The sequence below is a fragment of the Gadus chalcogrammus genome, chromosome 16 (genome assembly GCF_026213295.1).
Source record: "Gadus chalcogrammus isolate NIFS_2021 chromosome 16, NIFS_Gcha_1.0, whole genome shotgun sequence".
In the NCBI taxonomy this organism is placed as follows: domain Eukaryota; kingdom Metazoa; phylum Chordata; class Actinopteri; order Gadiformes; family Gadidae; genus Gadus; species Gadus chalcogrammus.
In genome coordinates, this window is record NC_079427.1 from 18,368,419 (window position 1) to 18,383,025 (window position 14,607).

The 14,607-nt window shown below is 42.9% G+C and overlaps 2 protein-coding genes across 5 annotated transcripts in view; one reads left to right on the plus strand and one right to left on the minus strand.

Annotated features, from left to right (window-relative positions):
* The first annotated feature begins 3,938 nt into the window (after nucleotides 1–3,938).
* On the plus strand, nucleotides 3,939–7,273 carry ssr3 (signal sequence receptor, gamma). Its single transcript, XM_056610747.1, has 5 exons — nucleotides 3,939–4,187; nucleotides 4,772–4,898; nucleotides 5,250–5,348; nucleotides 6,100–6,231; nucleotides 6,509–7,273. Exons 1-5 carry the CDS (start codon nucleotides 4,055–4,057, stop codon nucleotides 6,573–6,575), a joined length of 558 nt encoding a protein of 185 aa, XP_056466722.1. The 5' UTR covers nucleotides 3,939–4,054; the 3' UTR covers nucleotides 6,576–7,273.
* Nucleotides 7,092–14,607, minus strand: part of kcnab1a (potassium voltage-gated channel subfamily A regulatory beta subunit 1a) — an 81,952-nt gene continuing 74,436 nt past the window's right edge. For all 4 annotated transcript variants that reach the window (XM_056610746.1, XM_056610742.1, XM_056610745.1 and 1 more), the window contains 6 exons: nucleotides 12,991–13,076; nucleotides 12,256–12,376; nucleotides 11,432–11,526; nucleotides 10,813–10,933; nucleotides 10,483–10,571; nucleotides 7,092–10,296 (listed from right to left, as the gene is read on the minus strand). In XM_056610746.1, the coding sequence (XP_056466721.1) occupies nucleotides 10,207–10,296; nucleotides 10,483–10,571; nucleotides 10,813–10,933; nucleotides 11,432–11,526; nucleotides 12,256–12,376; nucleotides 12,991–13,076 (602 nt within the window). In that variant the 3' untranslated portion in view covers nucleotides 7,092–10,206. The remainder of the gene's footprint in view (nucleotides 10,297–10,482; nucleotides 10,572–10,812; nucleotides 10,934–11,431; nucleotides 11,527–12,255; nucleotides 12,377–12,990; nucleotides 13,077–14,607) is intronic.

Sequence of the window (14,607 nt, forward strand, 5' to 3'; positions counted from 1 at the left end):
TTAAAGAGATTCAGTGTCAGTTGTTTCTACCTTTAGTTTACAGTAAAGGATGCCTTTCCAAGACAAGTGTTTAGTTTAGTTCCACACATGAATATTGGAGCTGCTGGATTAACTGAAGCAGTGAAATACATTATGAATGTGCGACACCTTGGTTTACCCTGCGTTGACACCTCTGTTTTCAACACAATGCAATTCATCACCATAGTTACAGCAGCAAGGCACCTTCTAACAGGATGCCTCAAAAGAGAAACCTCCCCCTACACAAGGCATTCGTATTCAAGTCAACACTAATGGAATGTATTACCATGTGACTACCATGGAACTTCCAAGGTTTGGCTTCAGAATAATCTCCCTCCTGCATTTTACTGAAAAACCCAAAGCAAACCCTGCTGTGATTTGAACCTAAGCTTTACAGCCTTGCAAAGGAAGAGATGAACAATAGTTCACCAGCGCGACAAGAGAGCTAGAGAGAGATATCTGCCTCCCACTTGACTTCACAGCTAGTCCCAGGAATTGTGGCTACACGGCTTCTCTGCTCTTCATACATGGATTGGCCATTGGTAACACACACATCAAACATGCTACTTTTTGACAACAAAAAAACACACATGCACCTGTGGGCAGATGCACACACACACAAACAGACAGACACACACACACACATGGATAAACACAAACAGAAATAGCCATGCAAGCTAGAGCATAGAAACATGCACACTGCAGCTCATCTCACATGAATAGGCACACACAAAGGCACATGAAATCTACCCACACACTCGACTGTCCAAAACCCACGTTGACCTTTCAGATGCCAATGGAACAGCAAGCTTCCCTCAATGGCCAAAATGTCAACACATTTTTTTCCCTTCTCTTGGCTTCTAAAGAAAAGTAAAGTTGGCAGCAGGTTAGCCTTCGTGCTGCTGCGCACACACACACAAACACACACACACACACACACGCGCGCACACGCACGCACACACACACACACACACACACACACACACACACACACAGACACACTCACACACACACACACACACACACACACAAAAACACACACACACACACACACACACACACACACACACACACACACACACACACACACACACACACACACACACACACACACACACTAACAAACACGTTATGCGTAAACACACGCTCATCCAAAACTACTTTGGAAAACACACACACACAAGGACAAAACACTCTTTGTGTTATAATGACCAAGCTCTGTGGTGTCTTCCTATTAGGCTCAGGGCAGCAACGGAAATGTCCCACTCATCTCTTTTCCAAGAAGCAAATAACTTTGCAAATAGAATCACTAGGTCACTCTGAACTTTATCTACACGCATCAAAATGGACCCACTACAATCTCATCCCCTTGTTTTTTTTTTCCAGAAATTTTCCCTTATTGCTTTCTATAATCTGCAGATACGCTCAGGACACGCTGGGTTTGTTTGAGCCCAGACGTAGAGAGAAAGAATGGGACCATGTGAGCGTTTGTTTTGAGAAGCAGGCCGTGCCGCGGAGGGTTGCAGTAACTCGAGGCGGGGAGAGGAGAGATCAATCCGTGTCATCTCAGTCCGGGGCTGGTCAGGGATGGCTGCGCCTGGGACGGCCTGACCCAGTAAACGCACGGCGCTCAACGAAAACACATGGACGCTTCCTCGGCGTTGAGTCAGTCTGTCATTAGAGTCAGCTCCTAATTTATGGCCGCTCTCGTCCCCGTCAACAGCCTTGTTAACCTTATTATGTTCAGCTGGGCTGGAGCTGTGGGAGACACATAGACCTGCCCAGCAGCATTACTCTCAACTAAAACATATCTTACTGCTCAGACTAGAGCACTGCAAATACTAGTCTGAGCAGTAAGAGTCGATGGCGGCGGATCAATGTAAATAACGAATGAATATGTAAATAGAAATGAGACATCCAGCCGGGGGTAAGATGATAGTCATAACACTTGCAGTAAATGGATTTATAGACCTCGATGATAAAGAAAGACAGAGGTTATTGACGTAGTTCCACTAGGACGGTCAGGGCTTGTTTGTGTGTGTGCGGATGTCAGTGTGCGTTCGTGTGTGTGTGTGTGTGTGTGTGTGTGTGTGTGTGTGTGTGTGTGTGTGTGTGTGTGTGTGTGTGTGTGTGTGTGTGTGTGTGTGTGTGTGTGTGTGTGTGTGTGTGTGTGTGTGCGTGCGTTTGTTCCACTTAGCAAGGAGAAAGTAATGGGACAGAGATCAAAGTTTAGGTTGGATATCTGAAGTCTCAGTCTCACAATATTGAACTCACGCATGCGTGCACACACACAAACACATGCACACACACACATACACAAACTGTTTGCCTAAATGCAAACAAACTGTCAGATAGAAGAAACAAAGAGAAAAGGGGCAAAAGTTTTAAACACTTGTCTGGCATCCTCTGAATTAACAAGTATTTTCTCGCCTCTCTTCATCTTCATCTCTCTTCATTTTACACTTTTTCGCCCTCTTTCCTGTTTATACTTTAATGAAGACTACGAAATATAAATGTGTCTTCATATGTACATTAATTGTATATGAATTAAAATGTATCTATATATATATTTATATATGTATGTATATATATTTACTTTAAATGTTTATGCAAATAAATGTATCTATCAATATTTAAATTGCATATGCATCGAATCATATCTATCTCGATATATCAATTGATCTATATATATATATATATATATATATATGCATAATTTAAATAGTAGAATGTGGGGGGGAGCTGATTTTGAGTGTGTGGGGCGGGGATACATTTAATACTCTATAGTTAAACAGTGTCATTGCACATACACACACACACATATTCACGTGCACGCATGCCCGTTTACCCACACCAATCCACCCCCACACTGGGTTATGGCTCGCAGGGGGAACAGGCCACCTGCAGCAGGGCTTTGGGCAGGCGAGGGAGGAGAGATAAGTCCACTAGTTGACATGGTGATAGGTGTTGTGTCACAAGGACCCCTCAGGGTACAACGAGCTGATATACAGTACAGCTGTGTGTGTGTGTGTGTGTGTGTGTGTGTGTGTGTGTGTGTGTGTGTGTGTGTGTGTGTGTGTGTGTGTGTGTGTGTGTGTGTGTGTGTGTGTGTGTGTGTGTGTACACGTGCTTCAGATATGTCTGCGGTGTCACTAGAACAAAAGAGATGTGGCAGACAGAGGGGGATAGAGAGAGAGAGAGAGAGAGAGAGAGAGAGAGAGAGAGAGAGAGAGAGAGAGAGAGAGAGAGAGAGAGAGAGAGAGAGAGAGAGAGAGAGAGAGAGAGAGAGAGAGAGAGAGAGAGAGAGAGAGATCATTGTCAAGGTTGCATGGCATTGTCTTGGTAGACATTTTGGCATGAACATCCCTGTCCCCCTTCCCCCATGCCTCATTCCTGCACCCCTGGAGTGCATATTTAATCCTAAACTTAAAACCTCCTTTTGAAGACAGTGGCATCACGCAAACCTGTCCCTCTGCATTGCCTTCTAATGTGCACGCACGCACATATACATTTGCACGCACTTTCACAGCAAGTTCAGCACTTTCACAGCATGGAGCCACAGGTTGAGCGTCCTAGCAATGGCGTGATATGCAGTGGACATTGGTGGCAGTGAGGGGAAATAAGGCAGGAATTTCAAAGATTAAAAGGAAATAGAAACATAAATGGCAACCAGAAGCCTATAGTAAGCCTACTAATTATTTATATTATTGTTATTATTATTTATAATAATAATGCACCATGGATTCAATATTATGGACACGACTTAATGGCAGCGTTACAATGCTGTATGAGGTAGTGACCCCTGGTGGCGGTTTACGCACCAGACAGATTACATAAACACGGTCACTAGATGGCAGTATATCATACATCTCCTTCGGTTCAGTGAATCTACTACAGTGCTTTCCGGTCTCACCGAGAATCTACTTCCGTGCTAGTGCTGACGCGACGCTAGCCTTTTCAAACCCGCTGTTACTACTACGTGTCATTCCTCTTTCCTGTGAAGACCCCGGAGAGATCGGCTCACCCCTCACAAACCATGGCACCCAAAGGCAGCAGCAAGCAACAGTCCGAGGAAGACCTTCTCCTCCAGGACTTCAGCAGAAACCTGTCGGCCAAATCGACTGCTCTCTTCTACGGCAATGCGCTGATCGTGTCCGCCATACCCATCTGTGAGTATTTCTCCGAGACTGAAGTGTAGCTCTGCATCCGTGGCAGGACAGCCGCGGCCGAGCCTGGCCTAGTACATGGAGCTATGTAACTCTGAATGAAGTCGCAAACGAAAAGGAGGACATTTGCATCGCTACCTCTTCTTACCTTCCGTCGTAGTTCCCTCTCCGGAGCTTAGCTGATCGCGATAAATGGAGTCTAACGATGTGTTGCACGTCTTTTGACAGCTTGGGGTCATCCCATTTGTATCAGAATGCCTTTTGATTGAACATAAATCGTCTGTCATGTATGAGGAAAGTTTCGTCAAGAAGTGAAAAAAGTGCTTCAGAAGACACATTAAGCTGTTCGTATTGTGTTGTGACGTGTCAAATTAGTGATTAGCTTGTGGAAATTATAACTTGATGCTAACTGGTTAAATGTAATTAAACTTTTGAGATTTGTTTTGTAAGAGTTGTTCATGTAAAGCAAAAAATAAAATGTTCATGTAAGGCAAACGTCATAAAAATGAAAAGCTTTTTAAACGGACTTTTCATTGTTGACATACAGTTGACCAGTGCCTTACCTCTCTTTCTCTGTGTGTTTCCAGGGCTGTTCTGGAGGATCTGGCATATGGACCTGGTCCAGTCTGCAGTGTTGTATGCTGTGATGACTTTGGTCAGCACATACCTCGTTGCCTTTGCCTACAAAAACGTCAAATTTGTCCTCAAACACAAGTACGTATTGGAGTGGAGCAAGATGTTATTTGATTATTGTCTTTGTCTGCACACATCCCACACGGGAAGATAGGATGTGAAAACTACTACTACGTGTACTCAAAGGGTGGTACATAATCTTTAAATACAACTCTTTAGACCCCCCACCCTTTTTTTATTTCTGTCATCTCAATTTGTAATCTTTGCCCTGAACATGAATATTCAACTTCCTTTGATAAAATCTCTTGGGAATCAGACGTCTCCTGTGATCTTCATCTCTATTATTGATCTATGACCCATTGATTAATCTGCCATCTAGTCTCAGAGACAGTGCTCACTCCCCACTCATCAGTTTCCACTCTCTTGCCTCAGGGTCGCCCAGAAGAGGGAGGACGCTGTTTCCAAGGAGGTGACGAGGAAGCTGTCTGAGGCTGACAACCGCAAGATGTCCCGCAAGGAGAAGGATGAGAGGTGAGCCGGCGGCTGGCAGTCCAACCCTTATCTTGTCACTCATACAAAACTCAATCTCTGATAACCTTCCATTTAGTGCAAGGTTATTGGCAGAAGAGCTAAAACTGCCCTACTTATATATTTTGACCAGACGCTATGCATCTCGTCATATTATGATGGCCAATTTTTACTTAATCATATTTGCCCTAATACTGGACAGTAAGGTGTGCTCTGTCAGTGAACCAAAAAAAGACAGCCCGGCCATGTAATGAGATTCCATGCACTAGTTTTTCCAAGTGCAAAAGCTCAATTTAGACCAGCAAAGAGTTGCAACAAGCCTTATCTCCTGCATGGCTATTATGAAGCACACTGTTGGCTATGTAACTTGTATTCCTTGTACGAAGAACCGACTAAAAAAGGAACTCCACACAGGTTTCGTACAGTTAAAAAAAAGTCCAGGCCTTTGCGATTGATTGTTGGTCACCAAAATGGTAACCTAATTAGTTTTCCCACAAAGCTTCCTCTTTTAGTTAATAAGATACTAGAGATGTTTGGCACTCCAGTGGGCAAAGAGCTGCTATTGACAGAGCTGTGTGTTCCTCTTCTAAGATTAACTAGAGCAACCATTATTTAAACCTATAATATGATTTGGATCAAAATGGCATCGTAGTAGAAGTCTGCGTTGTCTTGCATGCAGTTCAGGGCTATTGTATAGATATCAATGTGTGAGTCAAATCAATGCTGATTCTCCATCCTGCTCTCTTTTGCCAAGGATCCTGTGGAAGAAGAACGAAGTGGCCGATTACGAAGCCACAACCTTCTCCATCTTCTACAACAACACCCTCTTCTTGGTGCTCGTCATCGTCGCCTCCTTCTTCCTGCTCAAGAACTTCAACCCCACCGTGTATCCTTTCAGTTCCCAGTGGGACTTGCATTGACATGCAGTTAGAATGTGGAATTAGGGGAAATAGCTGATGTTGAAATAAACTTTCCTGTAAAGCGGTAACTTTTCCTTTCATGCTCCATAATGGTTGTAGCTACATAAACGCAACAACTTGGTTGCTTTTGTATCGTTTAATGGGGGGTTTGACATCGTTTAACCTTCTACCCTGATGTTTGACATGAACAGGCGCATGGACTTCACATCATACGTCTTATGACCTTAACCCTTCTCCCTCCAGTAACTACATCCTGTCAATCAGCGCCTCCTCCGGCCTGATCGCTCTGCTGTCCACCGGATCTAAGTAAACCAACTACCGAAGAACAAGAGCAAATAAACAACTCTGGGGAGGGAGGGAGGGAGGGTGGAATCAGTCCCAGGGGGAAGCAAGGATATTCAGTATTCACATTTAAATTTGGTAGGGTTCGGTGGGCAGGTGGGGTAGAAAAATACATCACATTTAATCATGAAATCCATTATCATCAAATATCTGGAGGCTGTCTCCAGGTTTGTCTGTCTGTTTTTTTGTACCAATAAAAGTGGCCAAGTTTGATCCTCATCTTCTTCAACACTTTATTATTACACTTTAGGTGTGGGCCCCATGGCAAAAATATCTCAGCACGATTTCTTCAGGCAGTATTGACATCTCATCGCGATGTGGACTGAGATTTCTCAACTTTGTGATTCTTTTTTTTGTACAGTTGTGTACGAGTTTTAGAATGAGCGAGGTTATGTGTGAAATGTGCCCCACACCTTGCCGTTATGGTACAAGTGTCCGAGAAGCTAAATCATTACTCAAGAGTCACCAAAAATAAACCGATTGTATGGTTTGATTGGTCAAGTTTTCTGTGTTTATTTTGGTACTGGGTAGTGCCTGAGAGTTTGGAGACATCAAAGCAGAGAAGTATTTTTTTTTATACAGTTCCATTATTGCATTGTAACTGTAGATTAGAAAAATAAATGTGTAAAGTGTATACTAACAAATGGTACAAAAGGAAACCGGTTTAGCTGTTAGTGTTATGCATTTATTCACACTTTGTTATATATTTACAGAGGAGTGAATGTTCAGAACAGTTTGGATCTTTACACAAATACATGGACCAACAAGGCTTTTCTATGAAACAATACAGAATACATTAAGAATAGGAAAGGCTTAGGTGAAAGGCTGGCTCAATTTTGTTATTATCTGGGTAAAAGCAGCACATTTTGACTAACTTGAATATAGTCTGTACTCTCGTCATTCTAAAACATTACAATGATTTTTCCAAACCCTCAATATCAAGACCTTATATTTTAGATAATACATTACCAGATTTGTGTCTCCCTGCTTTGGATATCAATGTATTTCAGTAAGTTGTCCTTCAGAGTGTAGGCTCGCATACAGACGCTTCTTGAATCATCTTGGATCGCCTTTTCCTCTTAAGTTCTATTCAAACCTATCTATTAATATCCCAAATGATACAACTATCATCAATAATTTATATATTTTGCCTCTTGTGTGGGACAGGAACAATAAGGAAACAACCACCATGTCATCAAAACATCCGTGTTTTGTAATCAGGACTAAAGGCACTCTAGTTTGATTCTCTGCACCCACTGCCTTTATTGGTTCCTTATGCGGCCAGTTTTGTTCCTTATTGGATCGCTATGGTTCCTATGGTTCCCTTTGCAATCCCTACGGTTCCTATACGTGATCACTATGGTTCTTTATGTGATCACTATTGTTTCTTATGTGATCACTGGTTCTATATGGGATCACTATTTTGCCTTATGCAATCACTTGTGTTCCTTATGGGATCACTATGGTTCCTTCAGTAGTCACTATGGTTCCTACAGTGATCACTATAGTTCCTTCACTATTGTTATGTCATCACTGACTCACAACTTTCACACAAACCGTTCAAAAAGGCCTTTCACATACAATGATTGCCCTTATTTCTGATTCTAACCAAACCTGTGTGTGATGTATTGTATAACATAACAAACTTATAATTAAAATAGTAACTCTGTATTTATATTACACTGGGTTCCTCTATGTCAGCAGATATGCCCCCTCTAAAATCTATACTGATTTAGAGCATACTAATATATACTCTAAATCATTTGATGGCTTTTTCCAAATGACCATCTTTAACAAGAAGCCTGAGCATTGATGATTGCGCCAAATACATAAATACATGTCACGTCAACAGACATATTAATAATCCATTGATTTCTTGGTACCTATAAGTAAGCCAAAACAATGGCTGACCCTTTATTTATCACATGTATTACTTGTAGAACATATCACAAGAGATATGGGAAAAAAATGAATAGTAATAAATAATCAGTTAAAGCAAGAGGACAGAGTCGATATTGGAAGCCAGCACTAGTGCACGACACTGCAAGAGGTTTAACAGATGAACACTATTTACATTTGTTTATCATAACTTAGCCATACGTTACGCAAGAAAATAGGCTTGGTATCGTCTTATCTTACATGGGTCTCGTTAACGTTCTATTTACATGTACACCATGTCATCATTGTTGACCAAAGAAGTCAAAATAATAACCAAGAATCATTCAATACCATAAAATAATACTCTATATATTTTTTTATAATTTCCAAAATACGTCCTCTTTTACTCACTGTAAAACAGTAGGAATTGTAGAAGGCATGGTACCCATTTAGAGCAAGTATGTCCATAACGGACTATGTTGATTACTGTGGAGATTTAATATATTCCCCAACGTTTCATGCCCAAGTCAACAATACAAGCTCTGTTTACAGGCAAAATAAAGTTGTCATTAATAGATGCAAACAGAGAGAAGGAAGCATCCATTTCAACATAATTCTCTTCCTTCTAGGATCTAAGCAGGGGTCTAGACGTCTTCGAGTGTACTAAAGGAGGAAACATGCTTCACTCTCTCCTGTCCTCCTAAACCAATTTTCCCACAATCCTGTGGTATAAATGGGAGATTGCTGACCAGAACAGGGGCTTGCTTTTCAAAGCACTGCATTAGAGGCGTGTTGCAGGTGCTCTCACAAATATTCGGTTCTCTATGGGGTTTGATGTAGAACAGCTCATGGGTCGTCACATGCATCATATTTTAGCATTTTTATCTCATGAAATAATTCCAACCAATGATCTCTGGTTAGTTCAATATATATTATATATGTTTATCTATATCTATATATATAGATATATCTATTGATATACATGTGCATATATATGAAAAATTGGTTATCATATGGCATAATATCATATTGCATCTTTCCATTATCATTTCTGTGTAGGATGAAACCTTTGTTTGGAGCAAGAGATATTTCCCATATATTGATTATAAGCCTCTTATAGTGTATTAAATCAATTAATAAATAATGGAGAGCATACATTGTCATCTATATTGCACGCACCTGAAGCTTGTTTAAGTTAAGCATACTTTCAAAGGCATGTATTGTGTCTTTTTCTAAAGCTTCTGAATTACATTTTGAAGAAGTTCAAAATGTACAGGTTAACCAGAAAGACACAGTTTGGAAAGCTGTCTGGATCATGGAGCTGTATCTAAGCTTAACGTAGCGGGTGCACGAGTATAGGAACATGGGTTGGGATGCTGACAGGGCAGGAAGCTGAATATCACTGTGCCCTATTGCTGCACTGGACTAGTAGTAGAATATAACACAGTGAACAGGCGGACAGAACCATAAGCTAGGATCCTTCGTATCACAGCTGGAGTGGGGCTTAACCTCTGAGCTGTGCCCAGCAGGGCTAGTTCTCAGAAGGGTTTGGGGTTAGAGGGCTAAGCTGAGCTGTCTGGAGCTGGTCTATGAAGCTAGCCTGGCGCTCTGGGGGGGCCCCGAAAGAGGCACTGGTGAAGGGCTGTCTCCAGGGTGAGTAGACAGACAGGTGGGGATGGATGTGGACACAGCCGACCCAAGGACAGGAGCTACGCCTGGGTCTAGGAGCGGAAGTCCTTCCTACCGTACGGCCTGTTGCCCAGGATGTGGTCAATGTCGGACGCTACATGGGAGGTCATCTTCGGCAGGAACTGGGGGGAGAGGAGGCAGGGAGGGAGGGCGAGAGATGGAATCGAGTGAGAATAAACTGTGTGTGTGTGTGTGTGTGTGTGTGTGTGTGTGTGTGTGTGTGTGTGTGTGTGTGTGTGTGTGTGTGTGTGTGTGTGTGTGTGTGTGTGTGTGTGTGTGTGTGTGTGTGTGTGTGTGTGCGTTCCCACCTGTATAGCTCCCAGGTTCTCTGTGAGCTGCTGAGGGTTGGAGGTTCCCAGAAGAACTGAGCTCACGCCTTCGTTTCTTAGGCACCATGCTGGAAAGGTGTATTATTGGGTATAGATTATTAAATAATATAATATTTGCTGACATAATATACTGACATTATGTATCCTCTACTTTTTGTTTGTGTGTGTGTGTGTGTGTGTGTGTGTGTGTGTGTGTGTGTGTGTGTGTGTGTGTGTGTGTGTGTGTGTGTGTGTGTGTGTGTGTGTGTGTGTGTGTGTGTGTGTGTGTGTGTGTGTGTGTGTGTGTGTGTGTGTGTGCGTGCGTCTTACCCACTGCCAGTTGAGGCAGAGTGCAGCCCAGCTTCTCAGCGATATGACCAAGCTCCTTCAGCTTGGCCTGCTGCTTCCTCCCGTCTTCACTCACTATCTTCTCCTTCAGCCACTGGTAGGACTGGACAGAGAGAGAGAGACGTCTCATTCCAAAACAATGTCCTGTCCCCCAATACCTCCTCACAGTGAGCTCCAGTCCTGATGGCCCCAGCCTCTCCAACCATGGTTGGCTTCTCTGGTGTTTGTGTGGCAGGCCTGGCCAGTGGGATCGTTAGATAAACCACATGCACCTGAAGCTGACCAGGGGTGGTACAGAGCTTTTTTCCTGCCAGCTTTATCTTTGCGTAATCTATTATTCATTATTTGAATTATAGGGCTCGCACATCAGAACGCATCCAGGGATTTTCTTTTGGCGATAAGCCACGTCTCGCATGAGAAACACTATGGCAGGTTCAAACACAAAAATGTCAACCCATAAGGACAAATTATTTCCCAATTAATTACTTGACCAAAGAAAAAAGACCAAAACCCTGTGGAATTCTGTCACTCTTCCGCAGCTTAGCATGTGATATTTAGTAGACCCTTATAGATTAAATAATAGCATATGAGGCTGGTTTACCTTCATTGAGGCCCGAGAAGTTTCCGGAATGCCGTTCTCGTACTTCCCAGAGATGATGCCACAAGCCAGCGGAGACCACGTCATGGCCCCCACTCCTGTGACCATGGAAACCATAAGGTAGCTGATTAAAAAGGTTGTTGATTTAAAAGAATGTTTTCGGATTTGATGGGTAATAGGAAATTGGTAGAGTAGAGGCACTGATGTTAGATAGTTAGATTTTTAATATTTTATTGAGTTCTGTCTTTGGCGGAATGGTAGGCCTATAGAAAAAAAGAAATTTGGAGAGAAGAGAGTGTTACAGATATGTAGTAAATGTAGTAAAACATTGTAATGCCTCTACATGATAATAACACATTTTATTTTATCGATCTTTGTGAATAACCTTGAAGGACTAATCTCGAAGGTTTTCATCTAAGTAACCTTTGAAGTCACTATATATAGATAAATAAGGTAACATAATGAGGAATAAGCCTATTGCCCACTGATTTAAGCCCTCGCACAGACTTTCATCACCCAGCAGTGGTTGTTCCACCAGAGAGGGTAGGCAGCGCTAACGCAACAGTCCCGCTCTCCATCTCACTCACAGCCTCTGCTAACGAAGCAAGTAAACCAACTGACTGACGTCACACAGGCCACACTCGTTTGATCTCTGGAAAACAAGGTCCAAAAAACCAACCTGCAATTACGGCTTATCGCAATCGGTGTCGCCAATGAAATCAGAATAGCTTCTTTTTAGTTTGCCACTTTAACGTACCTAAACTTTGCCTGCTTCATGCATCATGAACCAAAGAAACAACCAAAGAACAACAAGACTCCAGCCATGCCTATCTTGTGGTAGAGCTCGGGGAGCTGCACCTCCACCTTCTCCCTCTGGAACAGATGGTACTCTGCCTGCTCACACACCGGGGGGATGAGGTTGAACTGTCGGGCCACCGAGTAGGCCTCCTGGAGGGGGGAGAGCAGAGACAAAGTGAAACCTTCTACCTCCACTCACACAAACATCTGCACTTTCCCAGACACTGTGCACATTCGCGCACACACACGCACACACACACGCAGACCATGTTGTCTCATACACTCAAGTTACAAATGAGCACCTTAGTGCCGCGGTGTTTGACACCGGCTTCATGCACGTCAACATTGGGGGGCGGATTGTGTGACTGGTGTATGCGTGTATATGTGTGTGTGTGTGTGTGTGTGTGTGTGTGTGTGTGTGTGTGTATGTGTGTGTGTGTGTGTGTGTGTGTGTGTGTGTGTGTGTGTGTGTGTGTGTGTGTGTGTGTGTGTGTGTGTGTGTGTGTGTGTGTGTGTGTGTGTGTGTGTGTGTGTGTGTGTGTGTGTTTGTGAGTGTGCTGAGCAGTCTGTAATACCTGCCTGCCACGGCCACACTGAAGCTTTGTTTACCACCCCCTTCTATTCTCCCTTCATCACTGAGGGTATCTAAATTACAACCCGTCACGTAGATGACTGGTGTACCAACCATTTGCTTGGTTTCATCATTATCAGATACAGAGCGAGAGAGAGCGAGAGAGAGAGAGTGAGAGAGAGTCTCCACTCACCATGATCTCCATAGCAGTCCACCGGGAGGTGCCCCAGTACATGGCCATGCCCTGGTTGATCACATAGGTCATGGCTCGCACAATCTCTGCAGAGACACATGAAGCACACATGAGGTTCATCAGTCCGCTAGTTCCATGGCTAAAAGAAAAAAAATGTTTCACGTGTTTTTTGTTTGTTTGCCCAGTTCGAGAATGAAAGATGCCATTTAAAAAAAAGAATAATAATTGAAATCAATCCAAATGCCAATTAATTGTTTTCCCTTTTGTAAATATATTGAACATAGGCATGTCCAATGTTCAGATTTGTGGAAGATTGTGGACATTACCAAGGTTCGCCACTAGAGAGCAACAGTCGTATCCATTGAAACAGTCTCACTACACTAGTTGTTTGCTCGCAAAAAAACTGCCTTTCGATCTCATATATCCAGGCCAAGAGTGTACCCAGGGAGAGGTGACTCTCTAACACAGATGACCTATGAGATAATCCAACTGCAACTTCTCAAAAATGCTGAACACGCAGCCGACCGTCTGGAGGGAGGGGGGGTCAGGAAAGTTGAGCCGCTGCCCGAATTAAAGAAAATAAAGAAAATGGTGGAAAAAAAAAGTTTTTGTTATCGATCTTCGTTTGACGCTCTGAGCATCCCTCCGTCTGCGGTGAAGTGTTTGACAGTATTTTCCCTTAAGTGCTACAGGACACCTCATCACTAATTCCCCTCCTGCAAACTCCAAGGACAAAAACGCAGGCAATAAGGGAGCCCTTGGAACGCATTCAAGCCACTGAATCTTTCATGAGGCTTTTAGCTGCGGAGCCGGCCAATTACGCAAGTATTCACACCGCTCCAGGCCAAGACACAAACTCAGATTTATACTATTATTACCACTGGCTTTCTACTGTTACTACTGCCGTAATTCTACGGTCGTTCTGCTGTTATTCTACTGGTGTTCGAAGACGAGGTAGTTAACCAATCAGACGAGGGGAGCGGTAGAACAGGTTGAAGTTGGAGGTGAAGTGTAGGTTTAAAATGAAAGACGAAACTCCCTCTTTAATGTGTGCAACAAAGTCATTCATGTTCTTAGATGTTATTATCATCATCAGTCCTCACAGAAAATAAAATAAATACCAACTTGCCTATTGGGAAATTAACACACACACAAATGAATATACACGTGTGCACACTCACAAAAAAACTTGTGCAAATACACACATGCATGCTTGAACGCACACACACACACGCACACACATGCACACACGCATGCACACACACGCACGCACACACACGCACGCACGGGTCAGAGCTGCTGATTCTTCATTAAGTGTCCCTGGGCCAAGTGATTCCATTTCAAACATTGCAATGGAATGTTTGAAACACAACGCACAACACAACACAATGCATCTGGACTGGTACTTGAGTGAAAGAAATGGATAACACTTGTCAAACAAAGGTTTTAATTAAACACATTGCCTTGACGGGAACTACCCCCCTGTTTTTCTCCATTATCGTAAATGAAATGAAGTTTGAGACAAGAACAATTGAAATATCGACCTGTGGAACATTTTCTGCGTTTATTTTCTTGAGCTTTGACTCGTCTTGACAAATCGATAATTTCAAATTGTTC